This window comes from Hyperoodon ampullatus (genome assembly GCF_949752795.1).
Source record: "Hyperoodon ampullatus genome assembly, chromosome: X".
NCBI lineage: Eukaryota > Metazoa > Chordata > Mammalia > Artiodactyla > Ziphiidae > Hyperoodon > Hyperoodon ampullatus.
Window position 1 is genome coordinate 9,766,142 of NC_136913.1, and position 21,101 is coordinate 9,787,242.

At 42.7% G+C, this 21,101-nt stretch overlaps 1 protein-coding gene across 3 annotated transcripts in view; it reads left to right on the forward strand.

Moving 5' to 3' along the window:
- FRMPD4 (FERM and PDZ domain containing 4) overlaps positions 1-15,488 on the forward strand; it is a gene marked incomplete at both ends in the record, with an annotated part of 744,491 nt that extends 729,003 nt beyond the window's left edge. For all 3 annotated transcript variants that reach the window (XM_079727897.1, XM_079727898.1, XM_079727899.1), the window contains 6 exons: positions 2,087-2,176; positions 2,878-3,060; positions 5,070-5,208; positions 9,598-10,665; positions 11,027-12,316; positions 14,164-15,488. In XM_079727897.1, coding sequence (XP_079584023.1) covers positions 2,087-2,176; positions 2,878-3,060; positions 5,070-5,208; positions 9,598-10,665; positions 11,027-12,316; positions 14,164-15,488 — 4,095 coding nt within the window. The remainder of the gene's footprint in view (positions 1-2,086; positions 2,177-2,877; positions 3,061-5,069; positions 5,209-9,597; positions 10,666-11,026; positions 12,317-14,163) is intronic.
- Positions 15,489-21,101: the final 5,613 nt, after the last annotated feature.

Here is a 21,101-nt window from a genome sequence, read left to right on the forward strand (position 1 = left end):
AGCTTAAGTGCTCAGCAGCCAGTAAGAGGCCCTGCAGACTAGATGCCACATGAATTAAACTAAGGTTTCTCTACCTTGGCTCTATTGACATTGGGGACCAGATCATTCTTTGTTGGAGAAGAAGGGCTGTCCTGTGCATTGTGTGATATTTAGCAGCGTCGCTGTCCTCTACCCATGAGATGTCAGTAGCACCCACCCCCTCAATCATGACAAACAAAAATGTGTCTGGATTTTGCCAAAATCACCCCCAACTGACAACCACTGAATTAAATCTTACTTTTAGAAGATAAACTTAGTTCTGTCATTCACCATCATTAGTGTTAAAATCTCCTTTCTTTTAATCAAGTAAAAGAGATACAAAGGACATTTTAAAATATACTGTTGGTCAGAATAGAGAGTTATGTTTATTGGTAATAAAAGCACAGGGTTTCAGGAACCAGAAAGAGAAGGAGCCTTAAAATCCAGGACCTGTAAACTTGGAGGCAGTCTGACAAGCCAAGAACAGTTTCTCAATATCAGCCATAGAAACGTGTGTGACTCTAATACAAATCATTTGTGTGGCTAGTTCTTTGGTCTTAGTATCTGATTTCAAGTCCTTTTTACTGGCTAACACATACTTATTTCTGCTCCCCCTTCACCCCCAATGACTTTTTTAAACGTGTGATCAACTTTGACACACTATCAGCCACCTTTGACTTACTTCCCAGTTTCTGTAAGCATTCAGCTTATGGAAATGTAGCAGGATGTCATGGGTCAAGATGTTCTAAGTATCAGTTCTGACTTGCCCAAAGCTACTTTCTTTTAACTGACTTGGTGTGATTTTCTTCCAAGCCTGGCCCACTGGTTTTGTAATAATTTGGATAACTGCTCTAAGATCAGTCTGTCTATCACTGTCCTTCTATAAAGGTCATTTTTTTTCTAGTTAAGAGTGAGTGGTTTGATTTCAAATCAATTTGCAAAGTGCTTTGGATTTTTGAAAGAAGTCGGCTGGATGATTGGTTCTAAACTACAATTATATAAAGGATAGCACATTGAGGTACGGTTGATAAATGAGTTGGCAGGTTATCTGCAATTGAAAACAGGGTTTTACAGTCCTTGCTACTTGATGTTCTACACCTCTTTGGAAAATTTCACCTCTAACAAACTTCCCTGGCACATTTGGTATGAAACGTGGACTTTTTTTCTTTCTTTCATTTTTTTTAATTAAAAAAAATTTTTTTGAAGTATAGTCGATTTAAAGTGATTCAGTTATACATATATATGTGTATGTGTATATATATATATATATATATATATGTATATATTCTTTTTCAGATTCTTTTCCATTATGGTTTATTATAAGATATTGAGTACAGTTCCCTGTGCTATACAGTAGGACTTTGTTGTTTATCTATTTCATGTCTAGTAGTTTTGTATCATATTTTAGATTGAAACGTGGACTTTTTTCAATCAAGTACTTTTTTAGGATATGGGAATCTGCATTTTTAAGTCTTTATAAAGGTCAGTTTTACCTGGATAAAACTTCATTTGTCAATCATTCATGAAACTCAATAGATTCTCAGAATTGAATCAATAGATTCTTGGAATTGAATTCTTGGAGTCATTTCTTGGAATTGACTTAGATAGTGAGTTCAAACATTTCCACAATGATTGATGCTCAGAAAGTTCACTTTCCCTGAAAACTTGCAAAGACTGGAAGAAACAAGATGGGAGTGAAGAGCCCATTTGAAAGGCTTTCTATGGATCACAGATGTGTATTCAAAACAGCTCCCACAAACTCTACATGCACCCATTGCAGTGGAGAATTCTGTCATCTCATTCTGACTTGTTGAATGCTCTGGCCCAGCAAATCCATATTTTTCCCCAAAAACGAAAAGATTTAAATCTAGATGTCCTGTTGCAGCCCTTGATCAGGAAACCAAATACAGAGCAGTTTACTTTCGTTCCTCATGAAGATCCCTTGTCACACCCCATCTGTTGGCAGTAGAAGCATCCTTCTCGTTTGCCCCTGTTTTCGGCTGGTGTCCAGCAGGAACACAATCACACCCGATGGAGTGAACACCTGAGGTTTCTTTTCTCTCCTCAGCTCTCCGCCCTGCAAGCCAAGGTCCATTATCTCAAGTTCCTCAGTGACCTTCGACTGTATGGGGGCCGTGTGTTCAAGGCAACATTAGTGGTAATTTCTTTTCCTTGCTTTTTCACGGAAGCCACAGAGGCCTGCAAAATGTCACTGTCTAGGCTGTCTTGAATGAGCTGTCTGATGACAAAAGCAAATCAGCTGTGAATCTTTTCCAGCCCTTATTTCTAATTGACTGCACCCCAGTCTGAAAATATCAGAAGAAATGTTAAGCTAGATAATGCCACTGCAGAATGCCCTAGAAAAAGAAATGTGAAGAGCCGAGAGAATGCGCTCTCACCATGGCCTCCTTTTAAATCACTGGGCCAGAATGATTTAAAAAAGAGAAAAAAAAATCCTCATTTCTAAAAGCTTCTCATGATAATGAATATATGTGCTATGATAACATTTACTTTCTACATTATTCATAATTTATCAGAGGCTCACTGCAATCATATATCTGGTTCTTCTCATTGGATGATTTAGTACAATGTAACCCAGGAATACTTTCTAAAGAAAATGTAATCGTATGAAAACAGACTCTCAGGTTCAACTTTGCCTGGTGCTTCAGAGGTCTAGTATTTTTATTTAATTTTATTTATTTATTGGACGCCCTACGCGACTTGCGGGATCTTAGTTCCCTGACCAGGGACTGAACCCGGGGCCCCGGGCGGTGAAAGTGCAGGGTCCTAACCACTGGACCTCCAGGGAATTCCCAGAGGTCTAGTAGTTTTAATATTTTGTCGACGTCTCTTTCTCAGCAGGCAGAAAAGCGCTCAGAAGTGACCCTCCTGGTGGGGCCCCGCTACGGCATAAGCCATGTGATAAACACCAAAACCAATCTGGTGGCTCTTTTAGCTGACTTCAGCCACGTCAATAGGATTGAGATGTTTACTGAAGAGGAGAGCTTAGTGAGGGTGGAGCTCCACGTGCTGGACGTGAAGGTAAGTCTTTCAGACACTGACACGTGGCCTTGAACATGGCCTTGCTTCCTGTTAGTGCTGCAGATATTTATAAAGCAGGCAAAATTTCAGCATGTGCAGCGCATGGAAGGCGCAACGGGTGCAGAAAAAGTTCCCCCAACTCAGGTGTGAGGGCTCCAGTCCTCACTAGATAGCTCTGTGACTGGGGGACAAATCACTCTCTTTTTCTGGGCTCCATCTCTTCATCTCTATGTGAGAAAGCAAGTGAGTTCATTTCTAAAGTCCCTTCTGGCTCCAGAGTGCATGAACTATACGTGGAGCGTAGGGGACATGTCTCCCTACTTACTTTCTAGAATCTGTGGCTCCTGTATAGAGTCAGGGAGATTTTTCCCAACTTTGTTCAGAACTCCCTTTCCCTTTTGTTAGGTTGCATCCATATGTGCTTATTCTTTTGGAAAAACTGAGTATTTTAGTCAATCTGTCTTTTCATGCTCTAGCAATTAGTGCTGGCTGAACATCTGGCCCCTTTAATATCACAGCCATTTCATTTGAAACAACTATCTGAGATTGTCCTCAAAGGACACACATTTCCTCCCCAAACAGAAGTTGACAGGAAGTAATCCAAGTCCCCTGTCCCCACCTTCTTATCCCAGTATGTAATAGATGAGTCATTGGATTTTGGCAGCATTAATGTATCTGATGTTTCTGTAGAGAAAAGGCACTGGATCCAAAGAGAGACAGTGAGTCCACAGAGGAAACAGGGTGACCTAGGACGAGTGCTCTGAGAACTCCCCCTACCCCTCACCCTCTCCCAGCCTCATGCCCACCAGGGCGTGGGAGGGGCGGATTGAGAGTCAAGGAGAATGTGGGAAAGGGCTTCTACACAGCAAAAGGGAAGCCTCAGTGTGCTTGCTGTGCAGCAGGCGTTTCATGGGCTGAATCCAGGGCGCTGCCCTTGAATTCATGGCAAAGAAAGTCCAAGAGGAGACTTGGCGTGCCTGTCCTGGTCCATAACCAAAGATGCTGAGAACAATAGCCTGTCATGGAAAACAGGCGGAAGAAAGGGTATATCGGGTGCAGTCATCACAGACCTGATAACAGGGATAATCTATCTCCAACAGAAATGGGTGACAAGACCCTATGGATGGTTTCCTGCCTACTGAAAAGAATTGTGGGGTGGCTTGGAGGGAGACCACAGTTGAAATGGAAGGAAAAGGCAGCACATCAAGTAGTATAGGGGCCTTGGATGGAAATTAGGTTTCACCAGCCAAGGCCAGGGTGCTACCCATGGCAGTGAAAGCAAGAGGCCTGTCGTCTCGCTGTTTCTGTGCCTCTCCGGGGTCTGCTTGTTGTTTGCTCCCTTATTTCCCTCTCACTTTCTCTCTCTTTCAACAAGAGCGCACCAGCAAGTCCACCCTTCCTTACTCAACAAGGATAATTGCTTCCCTATATGCCCAAGATCCACGTCCAATTATATGGTAACCTCATAGTTTCCAGAAAGTTCTGGCAGGGCCTTTTCTCAACTCCCATGTCTGTTTTGCCCTCCTCTGAATTTACAATTTCTTTTAGAAGCATCATTTTCCTGGATCTCTTTGACACTTTTCATTCAGCCTTAGCAGTAATTGCCACTGGATTTTTGCTTTGCTTCAACACGAATTTTCACCACGAACCCAAACTTGATCTTCCTGTGATTTTTTTTCAGATGGCGGGTTCACAACTAGTAACTGACTCCCTAACTATGACTTCTAAAAATATTAACTATTTGGAACAAAGCCAGTCTTTTTTTTTTTTAAATCCAGTATGACTTGGGAAGGGTTCCAAATGTCTAGGTTTTCAGAATGTTGTCACCTGAACGTTTTTCAGTCAGGCTCTCTGTTGTACCTGACCTTTCCCCCATTTGCGTTTCTTCAATGAAACAGTCGCTCCAAAACTTTGTTTGTTCACATGTCATAAGCACAAACGTAGCCGTTGTCTCTTGAGGGAGGTTTTAAGGCGGGATGGTTTTAACCAAAACATTCTCTTTTGTGCAGCCCATCACGCTCTTGATGGAATCTTCCGATGCCATGAACCTGGCCTGCTTAACGGCTGGATACTACCGGCTGCTTGTGGATTCCAGGAGGTCGATATTTAACATGGCCAACAAGAAAAACGCAGGGACCCAGGAGACAGGTATTCTCTTCCTAAGCTCACGAGGCACCGACCTCCCTTCCCCACGCCACCACACAACAATAATAAGGACATTTCTTGAAAAGTTAAAATTGTACGCATAAAAACATCTAGTGTCCAAATTTAACACAAAACCTTCCAATTACTTCTGATTTGGTCTAGTTTTTTTTTTAATGAAGATGTTGATTTTTCCATCATATCTTACACATCACTTGGCAATGTTGGGTGCATGCTTCCAAAGCAGTGATTTAATTACTGTGAAGGGTGTGGGCCTCAGCCTATACGTCTAAGTTTTTACTGCCTCATTCTTCTAGAGGTGAGTCAGGGCACAGAGAACTAAGGATGGAATGCCCAGTAGGGGTTGTGAGCCCCTAGCTTTAGGGCTGGTCCCTCGTTAAGTTTCCAGGATTCTGGGAGCCCTACAACAGGAAGACTTGAGAATTGCCCAGCCCTTGGACTTCGGGCTCTAGAAGGGACCCTGGAAGCCATCTTAGCTTTTTAGCAGAAGCATCAAAATGGCAAAGATCAAATAATTCATCTCAGCGACCTGACAGGGAGAAATAGCCCCAAAGTGAGGATAAGGAGGACTGCAGCTGTTAAACTGATAGTTCCTTTGAGGGTGGATGGTTTTTATTTATTTTAGAACTTTTTTTTTGAAATTTATTTTATGGAAATATAGTTGATTTACAATGTGTTAATTTCTGCTGCACAGCAGAGTGATTCAGTCATACACAGATATACATTCTTTTTCATAATCTTTTCTATTATGGTTTATCACAGGATATAGAATATAGTTCCCTGTTCTATACAGTAAGACCTTGTTGTTTATCCATTCTACATATAATAGTTTGCATGTTCTAGAACCTTTTTCTTCAGTGTTTGAACTTTTTCCTCCATCTGTAGTGGACCCTCAGGAAATACGGCTGATGGACAGACCCTACCATTCAAGCCAGAGCTACTGACCCATGAAAAAGTATAATCAGGGGCTCCATAATTAGGGTTTCTTTTAAAAGAAAGGGACATTCTTAGGAACAAATTGTATTGTCACTGTTACTGAGAGAAAAGGGGGAAAGGGAAAAGAAGGGAAGGAAGATCCCCTAATTTTAAATTTAGCAGAAAACAGCAAGTATTCCATGAATATACAGTAATATGTAGCTAGGCACACACACAGACAGACTGGCATGCAGTTTCTTGTGACGGTTGGTTAAGTGGAAACAGTTGCCATGAAAGGGTAAAGGAAAACCAGAGAGAAAGAGAGGTGAGCAAGGCATGCTGGGACTTGTGGCTAGATTTCATCCCACCCCACCTCGCAGTGTCTGTTGCTTCTAAGAGACACAAATGATTAAAAATAAGTAGGTTCAAAAAGGAGGTGGTACGTATTTTTACGACCACATGTTTTCATTGAGCGAGGAGATGTAGAGCAACTGAACGCTGACGCTTGAAATTCTGAAGAGCAGTTCCGCAATTTAACACAATCCTTTCACACTAGACAGTCTTAAATCTTAAAACCTTGAAGTTTCTTGTGAAAATCAAGCCTTTTCCCCATGGACTGTTAAGATTCTATGGGTGCAAGAAGAAAGCCAAACCTCCCGTTCTACAAACGGTTACAGAACTGAGGGGCCTGAGTTCTGTCCTCTTTATAGTGACTCACAGTGTGATGTTGAATAAAGTTTCAAGAGGGAAAAACTTAGTTCCAAAAAGTATTATATTACTGTGGAGAAAGACTGGAACTTCAACCTTTCGGTAATTTCTCTCGGTTCGACAGTGAGAATGAGGGTGAGGGCACGTGTTCCAAATAGCAGGATTGCGTGTGTGCGTGTGCGTGTTTAATAAGGGAGGGCGAGTGAGAGAGATGGCACACTCCAGAAAAGCAACTGGTTGACCCAAGGAGAGCTGCAGCTCAGGACTTAGCATCCCCTAATGGCTGAAAGGGCTCCCTTCTCCTCAGAAATTCCCCAGAGATCTCCTGAGACTCAAAAACTATACAGAGCAAAGTCTGTTGAGGCCAGCTCATCCCTAGAAGGAGACATCCTTCTGTGTTCCCAAAAATCATTCCAGAAGCCAAATCAGTACACCGTCCTGGAAGGAAGCCAAGAGTGAGTATGTATTTTCTTCTTGTCGCAAATTGATCAAAGGCCTTCGTCAAGATCTCTCACCAGGAACAGTAAGCCCCTATTTCTTCTTCACTGTCTTGAAAATTAACCCTTCAGGTACTTTCAAAATCCCTGAACCCACATAGCTAAGCATCTCTGAGCCTTAGGAAGGTCTATTAACTTTTAGCCTGCTGACCTATTCAGATTTCTTGTTGGTCTAAACCAGGGGTGGGCAAAGTATGGCCCATGGATCAAATCTTGTTCTTCTGAATAAAGTTTCGGTGAAACTTGTACGTTGTATTAGGTTCCTAGGACAGCCGTAACAAAGTATCACAAGCTTGGGGACAACATAACAGAAACTTGTCCTCTCACAGTTCGGGGGGCTAGAGGTCCAAAATCGAGGCATTGGCAGGGCTACGCCCCCTCCAGAGGTTCCAGGGAGTCTTTGCCTCTCGCTGTTGCTAGTGGCCATCAGCATTCCTTGTAGCTGCATGACTCTAGTCTCTGCCTCTGTCTTCTCACGGTCTTCCCTCCTTCTCTGTGTGGCCCAAATCTCCCTCTGCTTTTCTCTTATAAGGGCACTTACCATTGGATTTTAGGGCCCTACGCAGATAATTCAGGGTGATCTCATCTCAAGATCCTTAATTATATCTGCAAAGACTCTTTCCAAATAAAGTCACATTCTTAGCTTTTGGGGGGGGTCACAATTCAAGTCACCACATCCACTTGCTTATGTGTCATCTGTGGCTCCTTTCGTGTTACAACAGCAGAGTTGAGTAGTTGCTCAACTGAGCTGTTGGCCCACAAAACCTAAAATATTTACTATCTGGCCCTCCCTTTACAGAGAAAATTTGCCAAGCCCTGGTTTAAACCCAGAGCCGTCTCACAACTTTGCTGAACCACTCTCCCTCCTCCCAGCAATCCACACTCCTCACATACACACACACACACACACACACACTCACACTCACACACAGAGCCAGTCATAATCCGTGTCATTGTTAATAAAACAGTGCTGAACCCCGACAGGTGTACTTGTTATAACGTAGCACGTAAATATGGCTGGTGTGTAACTCAGTGTCTTCAAAATTTTATCTTTACCTGCTATTCATAAAAATATATGTATTGAGTAAAATGACTCGGAACACTGTGCAGCACTGAGTCCATTGTATATTTGGGAGAGAGCCAAAACCTCTTCAGTGAAACTGATTTTTTTCCCGTATCTCTTGTATATCTGATTTCAGTATTATTCAAACTTGGGCCAGAGGGCAATTTGAGGAAACAAATGGGACAATTTGTGACCCTAACATTTCCTCAAAATGTCACCTCTGGAATTGACAAAGCAATATTGACACAATGACTCGCTGCCCTGTCTTGGTAAATATCAGAGCAAAATCTCCACAGCCGAATTCTCTATTGGAAGACCCTTGAAGATCAAACAAAACAATGATATTTAAATTAGAGTTTTGCAATTTTGAAGAACAACAAACACATCTTCAGGAGTTTTCACGATACAAGTAAAAATGGAAATTCATCAAAATATTAACTATGCGTAGAAATAGCAGAGAGGGTACATTACCTGCGAATGCTCCACCTTCTACGTCCTACCTGTGTGTGCGTGTGTGCTTACAGGCATGCGTACTGGCATTTATGCGTAAAAAATATGCGCACCCACAAGGACAGGAAAAGGCTAAAGAGAGAAGTTTTGGTGCCACCATTGCAATATGTAGTATTACAGTTTTTATTAATATACATTATATGTATATATTTATTATTACCTTATCATTACAGTATTTCCTAAAATACGTGGTAGAAGTATGAGGATCCTTGACCTTCTCTTAACTCAATGAGGAAAACGTCCAACATCTCCCTATACAAACTGGGAAATGTTAGATCTCACTTTCCAAAGAAAAGGGCAATCTGTTTTCTGGAATAACAGCCTGTTGGACTATCGCCTTTAAGGATTTTTAAAGGCATGTTGTATATTCACATTTATAGACATAAATGAGGCCTTTTAATGCTAGAATCAGAGATCAGATGGAAGTAAGCTGTAGTTCCCTACTCTCGGATGGTATTCTATTTTATCAAATAGCAATTCTATTTTCTGCAGTATCAATTCTCCTAACCAAGAAATCCTTGCAGCTGAAGCCTAAATCGACCGCTACCGTATTTGGAAAGCTGAATAACAACCGTATTCACAAAAGTGGTGCTACAAGCCATTAAGTTAAGAAACAGAGACAAGGCCCCCCAGAAACCAGACAGCACAGTAATGTGTCTTTGCATGACTCTTTCTCTTTAGGAACTGAAAATAAAGGAAAGCATAACCTCCTTGGCCCCGATTGGAACTGTGTGCCCCAGGTGACCACATTCATTGACGAAGGGGAGCAGGAAGCACAGATAACATATATAGATGCAAAGCAGAAGGCGGTTGAGATTCCGGACGGCACCTTGTGTCCAAAAGACCACCACCGGCACCTGTATATGGACAACACCTATAACTCAGACGAACTCAGCCAGCAGCTGACCCAGCCGGGAGATGCTCCGTGCAAGGCAGACTACAGAAGTCTAGCTCAGCGGTCCCTGTTGACTCTCTCAGGACCAGAAGCTCTAAAGAAAGCACAGGAGCCTCCAAGAGGAGCTAAAGTGTCCTTTATTTTTGGAGATCTCGCCTTGGATGATGGCATCACTCCCCCGACTCTCGGCTATGAAAGACTGCTGGACCAGAGTCCAGAACTGCTGGAAAAGCAGAGGAATCTCTACATCAGCGGTGCCAATGACACGAAGAGCCTGGATCTCACTCCAGATGCCGAGGGCATCCAGTTCGTGGCCAATTCTGTGTATGCAAACATAGGCGACGTGAAGAACTTCGAGGCTGCCCAGGGCATAGAGGAGCCCCTCTTACATGACATCTGTTACGCGGAGAACACCGACGACGCGGAGGACGAGGATGACGTGAGCTGCGAGGAGGACCTCGTGGTGGGAGACATGAACCAGCCGGCCATCCTCAACCTGTCTGGGTCAAGCGATGACATCATTGACCTGACGTCCCTGCCCCCGCCCGAAGGGGACGACAACGAGGACGACTTCCTATTGCGTTCCTTGAACATGGCGATCGCCGCGCCTCCACCTGGCTTCAGAGATAGTTCCGACGAGGAGGACTCTCAGAGCCAGGCCGCTTCCTTCCTGGGCGACAAGGAGGCAGGCGGCGCCCTGCAGAGCGACGAGATCCCCGTGTCCCTGATCGACACTGTGCCCACCGGCGCCGAGGGCAAGTGTGAGAAGGGCCTGGATAACACCGTCGTTTCCACGCTGGACACTCTAGAAGCTCTGTCCGTGTCAGAAGATCAGCAGACCAGTGACAATTCAGGTTCTTTCACGATTGTTACATTTATTCACTGATAGCCATATCATTTCATCCTTTCAAGCCATCCGCCCTTGGAGTCCTGTCATGTGTCCTTCATGTCACGCATGTCCCGTTTCCTAAACGTGCTGAAACTACCATCGTGGGGTTTTTGTGTGTGTGGTGTCCTTGGTCGTTCTTTTTTTAAAACACGTGGCACGTTTTTTCCCCCCCATTTCCGGAAAAACTGTGCAATAAACTGAGTCCTTACTGACAAGGGAAAAAGTCGGTTTTTTTTTTTTTAATAATAATGAGCCCCATTTTCTTACATGTCTCCTGGTGCCTGTGATGCATCCATTAACTGGCTCTTGTTTTTTACGGCCTGCAGGTGTAGCCATCTTGCGGGCTTATAGTCCCGAGTCCTCCTCAGACTCGGGCAATGAAACTAACTCTTCGGAAATGACGGAGAGTTCTGAACTGGCCACGGCCCAGAAGCAGTCAGAAAACCTCTCCCGCATGTTCTTGGCCACTCACGAAGGCTACCACCCCCTTGCGGAAGAGCAGACAGAGTTCCCCACCTCCAAAAGCCCAGCTGGGGCCTTGCCCCCGAAGGCCTCCCACGCCCTCACTGCCCGTCCAGTGAGCGACCTCCCGTCCAAAGTTGTGCCTTCCAAGCAGATACTTCACTCGGGCCACGTGGAGATGGAGCCCGAAACCATGGAGACGAAGTCAGTCACTGACTATTTTGGCAAACTGCACATTGGGCCGATGGCATATTCCTGCACCAGCAAAAGGAAAAGCCAGCCGGCCGATGGGGAGGGGAAAGCATCCCTTAATGGGAGCATGCCAGGGAAAAAACAGCAGGGGACCAAGACGGCAGAGGTGGAGGAGGACGCCAAAGGTAAATTTGCTAGTGTGTCTTCAAGGGACAGTCAACACCTGAGCACTTTTAACCTGGAGAGAACTGCCTTTCGCAAGGACAGCCAAAGATGGTATGTGGCCAGTGAGGGGCCTATGGCTGAAAAAAGTGGATTGGAAGCAGCAACAGGGATAACCTTTCCCAGAGCTTTGGCTGTGGGAACCACAGAGGCCGAAGGGAAGGATGATGGGGCTCCTGATGGAGAAGCCATCGAGGTTTCAGGACTTGGCCAGCGGGACCACTTCTTAACAGAGGTGACCTGTGTGTCCTCAGCCAAAGACTTAGGTAACCCGGACGATGCTGACCCGTCCGCCTGTGACCATCCTTCCAAGCTCCCCGAGGCAGAGGAGAGCGTGGGCCGCCTTTGTGACTACCACTTGGCCAAGCGGATGTCGTCGTTGCAGAGCGAGGGCCACTTCTCTCTGCAGAGCTCTCAAGGCTCCTCGGTGGATGCAGGCTGTGGCACGGGTAGCAGCAGCAGCACCTGCGCCACTCCGGTGGAGTCTCCCCTCTGCCCCTCCATGGGGAAGCACCTGATTCCTGAGGCTTCTGGGAAAGGCGTGAGTTACATTCCTTCCGAGGAGAGAGCCACCGGGCTTCCCAACCACGGAGCCGCCTTTAAGGAATTACACGCACAGACAGAAGGGATGTGTCCGCGGATGACAGTGCCTGCCCTGCACACGGCCATTAATGCCGAACCCCTCTTTGGCACTTTGAGAGACGGATGTCATCGACTCCCCAAGATTAAGGAAACCACAGGTACAGCAATGACGGATTTAGCGCTCTGCGTTACCCGCCAGGAGCACGTAAACCAAATTTATAACAAACCTAAAAATAGAAAGTCTGGAAGAAAAGGAAAAGGGTTTTTTTAAAAGGCTGCAGAACTGTGGCCAGGTTAAGTGTCAATCATTGTTCCCCCAGTGTTGAATAAATACTGAAGTTTCTAGGTCTGGACAATAGTGGAAATGGCATTTTTGGCCCTTAGCTTCCTGCTCTGTCTTGCTTTTAGAATTTGATGGAGCAACATTTTTTCCCTAAATTCTAAATGTAGACTTTTAGCAGCACCCAGTGCAACTTTTAGTTATAAGATCGTATTGCCTGGAATCACAAAAGTTTGATTTCCTTCTCAAGACGTCGAATTTCTCATTTTGCCATTTCCTTTTTGAGAGGCAAGGAAGGAAAATAGAGCAGGGAATCTGGGAGGCGGGAGAGATTGGGGAAGATCCTTTGCCTCTCAGCAATACTTCCAGAGCCCTCCCTACTCTGTAAGGCTCTCCTAGATGAGGATTCTGAAGTATCTGGCCTACCGCAGTGTCTAAAAGGTTTGGGGGGTGGTGCACGATGAGCTGCTTTATTTTCCCCCAAATAATAAAATATTGACACCAGGTAGAAACACGAACACAACCACCTTCTGTGCCCGCCTTCACCATTCTGCCACCCAGTGGGCACCTATCCGTCTCCGAGATCCACTTGGCCGGCTGTCGTGTGGCAAAAGCAGAGGCTAGTTCATACTTTCCGATTTCAAACTATATCCTCAGTAGTGTCTTTTCCATACAGGTCAGTAGATGTTAGTGAGACCTTATATTGGTTAATTTCCATTCCCGCCGTTTGAAGATTATCTCCTTTCTCAAAACTCACCACTGGGGCTTCCCTGGTGGCGCAGTGGTTGAGAGTCCACCTGCCGATGCAGGGGACACGGGTTCGTGCCCCGGTCCGGGAAGATCCCACATGCTGCAGAGCGGCTGGGCCCGTGAGCCATGGCCGCTGAGCCTGCACGTCCGGAGCCTGTGCTCCGCAACGGGAGAGGCCACAACAGTGAGAGGCCCGTGTACCGCAAAACAAAAACAAAAACAAAAAAAAAACAAAAAAAACCTCACCACTGGCTTCACCTGCCTTGGGAAACCCATCTATGAATGTTACTAAACTCATCTCCCAACTAGCATCTTTACCTCTAAACTCATTAAAGAACACTTTGCAGTTTACAAAGAGCTTTCACCTAACTCACCTCTTGCTTCTCACAAAAATTCTGTGAGGTGGAGATCATTGTCCTCACATGACAACTTTTCTGGGGCTTTCCCAGTGTCTCAACTTCAAACCCTGTACCAGGCAAACCTCATGGGGTCCTCTTTAAAAGGTGAATATACCTAATTTGCATTAATTAAATTAGGCCACTTCTTTTTACGAAGGTCACCGATGCCAGGATTAACCTAACTCCTTGAAATGGAACTTAAATGTCATAAATATGTTTGAATATATGTAAGTTGTGTTTGCTCATTATGTCTAAGCTTTAATAGATAAATATTGGGAACAAGGCAATTCATAAAATTCCACTGTCTCCCTCAAAATATTTGTGATCTCTAGACAATGCCAAATGAATCAATAGTTTCAGGAATAAGAGATTCTAGTATTTCTTAAAATATATTAAAACTGAAATCTATTAAAAGATTCAGGAGGCCGTCTTTGGAAAGCAGGTCGACCGTGGCAGATGGCAGCTCTTCTAGAGTACATCCTTGGGAGATGACAGACATCACATAGAGATTTAGTAAAAATGACCACCCATGAGGTGCTTAATGATTCTCTCTGTTTTCCTACTACCCCTAGTGTAGCTTTGACAGAGCCTGGGAAGGAGAGACAAGGAGGCATGCCTTCAGCTTGGTCTCAGCATCTTGAAGCTGATCCCACCCTGCTACCATCAAACATTCACTCGGAATCAAAGGTGCCAATTCCAAATCAAGACCCTAATGATTTCTCCCAAGCAAACCAGGCCAACGGAGAGGCTGTGAGCTGGTGGCCACTGGATCTGCGAGGGGGGAGCCTGAGGACACCCCCCAGCCAGAGGGCTCTGAGACGTAGCAGCAGTATCCTCTCGGGATCTGTAAGTTTGGAGACCTTCCAGGAGAGAAGCAAAGGTGCAGTCAGCTTAAAGTGTCCAGGTATCACAGAAGCACAGGAGGCCAGTTCAGAAAGGCGAGCAGAACTCCCCCTAGGGAAGAAGCTCACCAAAAGTTTTTCCCAAAGCTCGATGCACTTTAGCTCTGAGGGGAAAGTTCACAAAAGGTCCCCAGCGGCTCACAAAAACTCAAAGCTGTATAGGACATTGCCCTTGCGGAAGCTGGAAGGCAGCAATTGGAGATGCCGGGGACCTTTCAGCTACTGCTTCCTGAACCGAGGGCAGGATGAAGATGGTGATGAGGATGAGGAGGAGAGAGAGGTCAATCACCAAGTCTCCTGCCTCTTTCGACCACAGATGACTCAAGCCATGCCAGACCCAAGCAGCCCACCCCTGACTGTCGGAATTCAGAAGCAAGGAGGGGAGCTGTCCAGAGGTTCAGTTCTGAAGGTCTGGGCCGAAGACTTGAGTGGCCCAGATGATGTGGACTTCAGCAACCTGGCTTTTGATGCCCGGATTGCAAGGATAAATGCCCTTAAGGAGAGCACATATGCAATGCCCGATGGGTTCCTCGCAGCCCAAAATGATGCCAATGAGCTGCTCTGCCTTGTCAGGGCAACCAAGGGGAAGAAAGGGGAGTCACACCTTGAAGCGTATGACCTGACACTTTCTCAGTACAAGCAGCTGTTATCCATTGAGTCCAGACAGTTGGGGAGTGCCTGCAGGAAAATGGCAATGGCCGAGAAGAGTCCAGAGGAGATGCTCCTAGCTATGACTTCCAGCTTTCAAGTGCTCTGTTGCCTAACAGAAGCCTGCATGCGATTAGTTAAAGTTGTGAACTCAGAAACACAGCGGCAGGAAATTGTAGCGAAGATCGACGAAGTGGTCATAAACTACATCTGTCTCCTGAAAGCTGCCGAGGCAGCCACTGGAAAGACCACTGGGGATCCCAATGTTGGACTCTCAATGCGACATTCAACCACCATGGCCGCTCTCGTAAGCACACTAACACGTTCTCTCAAGATGCTTTTAAATAAATAAAGTATGAAAGTCACGTCATAATCTACCTTTGCAAAGCCATACATGAACTTTTATTTACTTTATGTGTACGATGAACAGATGTCTCCTTTCTTCTCTCTGTATATTTTGTTATTTTATATGAAATAGGAGATAAAAGTCACATTGATGAAAAGTTGAAATGTACTAATCCAGATGTATTCTGTTTATATTATACATATATATACATGTAAAAGAAATATACAAGAAAGTGGTGATATTTGGCTATTTTTCATATAGTCGAAACTCCAGGTATGTGATGTGAAACTATAAATTCTGCTGTGTTGGAGCAAAACAATGAATCCTATCCCCTTTCCTTCCAAGTGGATACTTGGAGGCCATATCATTCATATTTAGAAGTAAAAAAGAAAAGAAAAGAAAAGAAAAATCACAATGTATATAAAACAGTACTTATGTTTTAAAACTATGATTTTTAAGCATTGGAAATAGCAAAGAGACATTTAAAATTCAAAAAGCTATTATGAATTATTAGAGAATATATATAATAAATTAATTTTTTGCTCATAGTGTTTGGTTATCTGATGCTTTTTTCCAGGAATCCTACATATTTCATTTTGGCTTACGCCATTTGGGCTAGAAATGGGGTGGGAGTGGATTCTATTGTGTCAACACAAATGCTCTTCATGATGTTTCTAGAATTAAAATACTTCCCAAATAGAAGAACAGAGGGAATGATGGGTAGGTTCCTGGGTAATACCTACTTAGGGACTGTCTAATTGCACACAAGGAAAGGAGTTAATAATACCAAAATTAAATTGTTTGATGAAAAGAGAGATCTGCTTTGACTCAATGTCAAAATATACAAACCAAAGACACCATCTCTCTAGAATTCCCTTCAGGGTGACAGAACATTTAGTAAAGTATTTGCAAAATTATAAAAAGGAGCATTTAATGATCCTCACAAGTAAATGCAGGTCCAGTAACGTAAAGCAAAGAGCTTCGTGCATCACCTCTACGGGAGCCAATGCTTCCAACCAAATTTGCAATGACAACCTAACACTGGGACGAAATTTCAAATCTGGAATGTTCCAGAAAATCAGGGAAAGATAGTTACTCTAATATGGAAGCCATACTTAAATAAATAATAAAAGTATTTATGAGATGTTCTAATCTGGATTGGCTGATAGAAATATGAAAGTTGAGGGGGAAAAAAAAGAGTGGTAAACTTGACCGCTTCAAGTGAACCTGACGGAATGCAAAGAAGTTTTTAGAACCATCGTCTCTCTAAAAATGTATCTTTGGGTCAAAGCAAAAGGATGCAAAGTCTGCAATTGTAAAATAAAGTTGATATGTACATATGTACTTCGTGGCTCTTTTAGTGCTCAAGCTACACACACTTCTATTTATGTAGATGGCTTCTTAGAATATGACAGGAGTGTGCCCAGTGCAAATATTTCCATTTCTGTAGGCATAACACAGTCCCCAGTTGCTGTCTCTCTCGTCAGTTGTTCCATAGAGACTCAATAACAAAAGCCACACATATTTATAGGTGGTAGCAAACAAAAGGAGTTTAGACGTGTTATTATAATGTTTAAATAATAAAACATTATTTGATTACAATTATAAATATTGGTGTTTGATAGAAATATTAATGATGTTTACTGTGGAAATTTTTGGTAAATATTCTGTATACAAAAATACATATTAATATAGGATTGTGTTCTATGTCAGACATTGTGCTAAACATATCATATATCTTATCTCATTTAATCATCACGACGATCTTATGGTTTGGACACTAACATTAATTCCCTATGGAGGCAATATAGTTTCGTAGTTAAGGACATGTGGTTTGGGGTCAGAAACTTCTTGATTTAAATTTGGACTCTGCCATTTTCTAGCCCTTTCATCTTGGGAAAGCTAATCAATTTTCCTCAGTCTCAAGTTCCTTCTAGTAATGTGGAAGTCAATAATAAGATCTATTTCCATAGGATTGTCACGAGTTTTAAGTAAAATTATGTATATAAAGTTCTTACTGCAGTACCTGGCAAAGAGTAAGTACTCAGTGTTAGATATTATTATCATTATAAGCATTGCGTTAAATATATTGCCCAAGGTAATATGTAGGGGCTGTTTGTTTTATATGCATATTGTATCCTGACTCTGTGCAGAATACATGAGTGTATTGCGTATGTATAAAAGAAATATACAAGGAAGTGATGATCCTTGTTCGATCACATGTCCAGTTAGAACACCATCCCAGTCCATTTCAGTTCTTCGGGAGGCCTCAGTGAAATAGCTCTGGGTCTTTCTAACCAATCTCCCATTACCTTTGGGTGCTCCAGTAAATTTCTGTTTCTTATAAACAAACTCTTTACTACTTAGAAAACCTCAAGAGCCCCCCAATTGCTAAATGTGCTGCTCCTAAGTGGGGTCCAGGCCCACTAGAGTGTAGGAAGAATGTATTAGAATGATACTTGTGTTTATTTTTATCTAGCCTTTTTTATGTTTGTGTATGTTTTATAATGGCATAAGAGTACAGTGGTATATGTACATCATTTTAAATAAATCAATTAATTAATAAGCATATGCCTGATGCATGTGTGCAATAATATTGTCGCAGGTAGGGTCGCACTCACTAAGGTTCGGAGACCACTGAAGCAGAGAATGAAACTTCCTTGTCCCTGATGTCCTTGACATTTAGTCCCCAGCCTATTTTTCCAGGTGTACCACCTATCATTTTTATTCATCCTTTATTATAAAACTTTCAAACATATATAAAGATAGGCACGATCATATAATGAATCAGTATGTACTCATCACACACCCATTCATGTCCAATCTTTTCTCTGTTTCTAGGCACCTCCTTCCAAACTGTATGTAGAAGCAAAGCCCAGACATCATAGCACTTAATCCATGAATATTTCGGTAAGCACTTCCTATAGATAAGAATTTTTAAACATAATCATAATGCCATTTTCACACTTTTTAAAATTAATAATTCCCTAATATTACCAAATAAGTATGTCACAGAAATAAATGATGAAGAAAGTGAAAATTCCTATAAACCCAACCCCCAAAGACAGTCGTCGTCAACAATTTGGGGCATCTGATTTCAACTTTTTCTATATCTGCGCTATTGTTGTTATTGTCGTACGTGTTGAGGAGTTTCACTTTTGACTCAGAGAGTTAGTCTGAACACGTTTGCCCTTCTCCTGAGTCTCAGTTCCACCATACTTTATGTAAGTGGATTGGCTGGAGGGATCTGACTGACACGGAAAGACAGGAGGGTCAGATGAACCACCACCACAGTATTAGGCTTCTAGTAAAATCCAGCAACTAATGCAGTTGCCTTAGACATTAAAATTAACACAGACCCCTCAGCCCAGCTGATATTAGTCTGATCACAAAAGAAATTATGTTTCAAAAAAAAAAAAAATGACAATACTGAAATGACCAGCTACAGCAACATTACAGTAGATTGATTCCTTTTGCTGTGAATTTCATCTTTCATTATAATTCGTCTTAGGAAAGACAATTTTCATTTCTGTTCCCTTTTTATATATTTCTAAATGTCAGTTATTCTCTGAATGTTATTTCTGAGCTACTCAAGATGTCACACTGATTTATTCCTCCTGGATTACTCTCCATTTGGCAATGGAAAAGTTTGTTCTCTTGGACTGATTATCACCATTCATAATTGTGTTAACTGTTCTTGAAATTGAGAAATTAGCTATGTTCAGGTGATTCCTTATCTCTTCCAAATATTTAGGAATCTTCACAGGGATCAAAATACGTGGATATTATTACGTTATTTCTCCTCTAACCTGATTTTATCTCTGCCGTGAAAGTGGTTGATTTGCGGGGGGGGGTGTGTGTGCGTGCGTGTGTGTGTTTGGGTGTATAGAGGTGCAGGACAGGTGTTTGAGTAGATAGGTGTGTGTGTCTGTCTGTGAGAATAGTTTTCAGTTTGGTTTTATGGATTTCAGTGCAAGTTTCCCCTCTGGCAGTCCAAAAACTATGATAAAACTTTGAAGTCAGATTACAGAAATAGCTTTTCAGCTTTGAAAGATCAAGGAGTTGGAGTCTTACCTTTTGAACTGAATTTTTATTCATAACAACTTGAACATCACTCAGTTGGACACTTTTTATTCTACCTATTCCTTAGCCTACCCCTCTCACTTTTTCATTTCAAAAATTGGAAAGTAACCTTCAGAACTGTATTAAAATTTTTTCATTTTTATTTTTTTCATTTTTATTTTATTTTTTAACATCTTTATTGGAGTATAATTGCTTTACAATGGTGTGTTAGTTTCTGCTGTATAACAAAGTGAATCAGCTATACGTATACATATATCCCCATATCTCCTCCCTCTTGCATCTCCCTCCCACCCTCCCTATCCCACCCCTCTAGGTGGTCACAAAGCACCTAGCTGATCTCCCTGTGCTATGTGGCTGCTTCCCACTAGCTATCTATTTTACATTGGGTAGTGTATATATGTCCATGCCACTCTCTCACTTCATCCCAGCTTACCCTTTCCCCTCCCCGTGTCCTCAAGTCCATTCTCTACGTCTATGTCTTTATTCCTGTCCTGCCCCTAGGTTCTTCAGAACCTTTTTTTTTTTCTTAGATTCCACACGTATGTGTTAGCATACGGTATTTGTTTTTCTCTTTCTGACTTACTTCACTCTGTATGACAGACTCTAGGTCCATCCACCTCACTACAAATAACTCAATTTCGTTTCTTTTTATGGCTGAGTAATATTCCATTGTATATATGTGCCACATCTTCTTTATCCATTCATCTTAATTTAAAAAATAAATAAATTTCGAAGCCTGTACATAGGAAATCCATGGAAGAACAATCCATGTCTTTATCAACTGTTTCTGCTGCAGAAAATAATGGAATTAATTAAATCCTGCTTAGCTGAGGGAAATAGATAACCAGTTATCACAAGTAGCTTATTTCACCATTCAACTTGAAATTAACCTGCTGCCTTCTGGTGAACTTTCCCTAATCTTTCCACCGTATTTATAATTGCATCTCAATTTTATGTTACACATTAATTTTAAAGCATTAAAATAAAAAAATATGTATTAAATAAATATATATATATATTTGGGGGGGCGGGGGCCGTGCCACAAGGCTTGAGGGATCTTAGCTCCCCAACCAGGGACTGAACCCGGGCCCTCGGCAGTGAAAGCGTGGAGTCCTAACCACTGGACCGCCAGGGAATTCCCCTCATTTTCTACTCTATAGTCTAAACCAAAATTCTGGTCCAGAATGCCGTTTGCGCTATCTTCATGTACAACGTTAGGCAGAATTAACTTCGGCAGTAGATATAGGTAGGATTCAGGAAGCTGAGCCTTCTTGGTAACCTCCAACCAAGTAATAGTTCTTCTGTTTTCCTTTTGAATTAGTACCCTTTGCACATCTTGCCCTTTGACTAAATGACTTATGACTTCTTTCTGTCACCCCCTCCCAGGATGAGTCCATTCATTCATTCAAATAGCTATTAATAATGTCCTAATCTGGGCAAACACGGTGCTAGGTGCTAGAGGCAGGGTACAGTGATGAATATGATTGACATGGTCCCTGCCAAAAAGGGAGAGCCCATTCTAGAATGGATAATCCT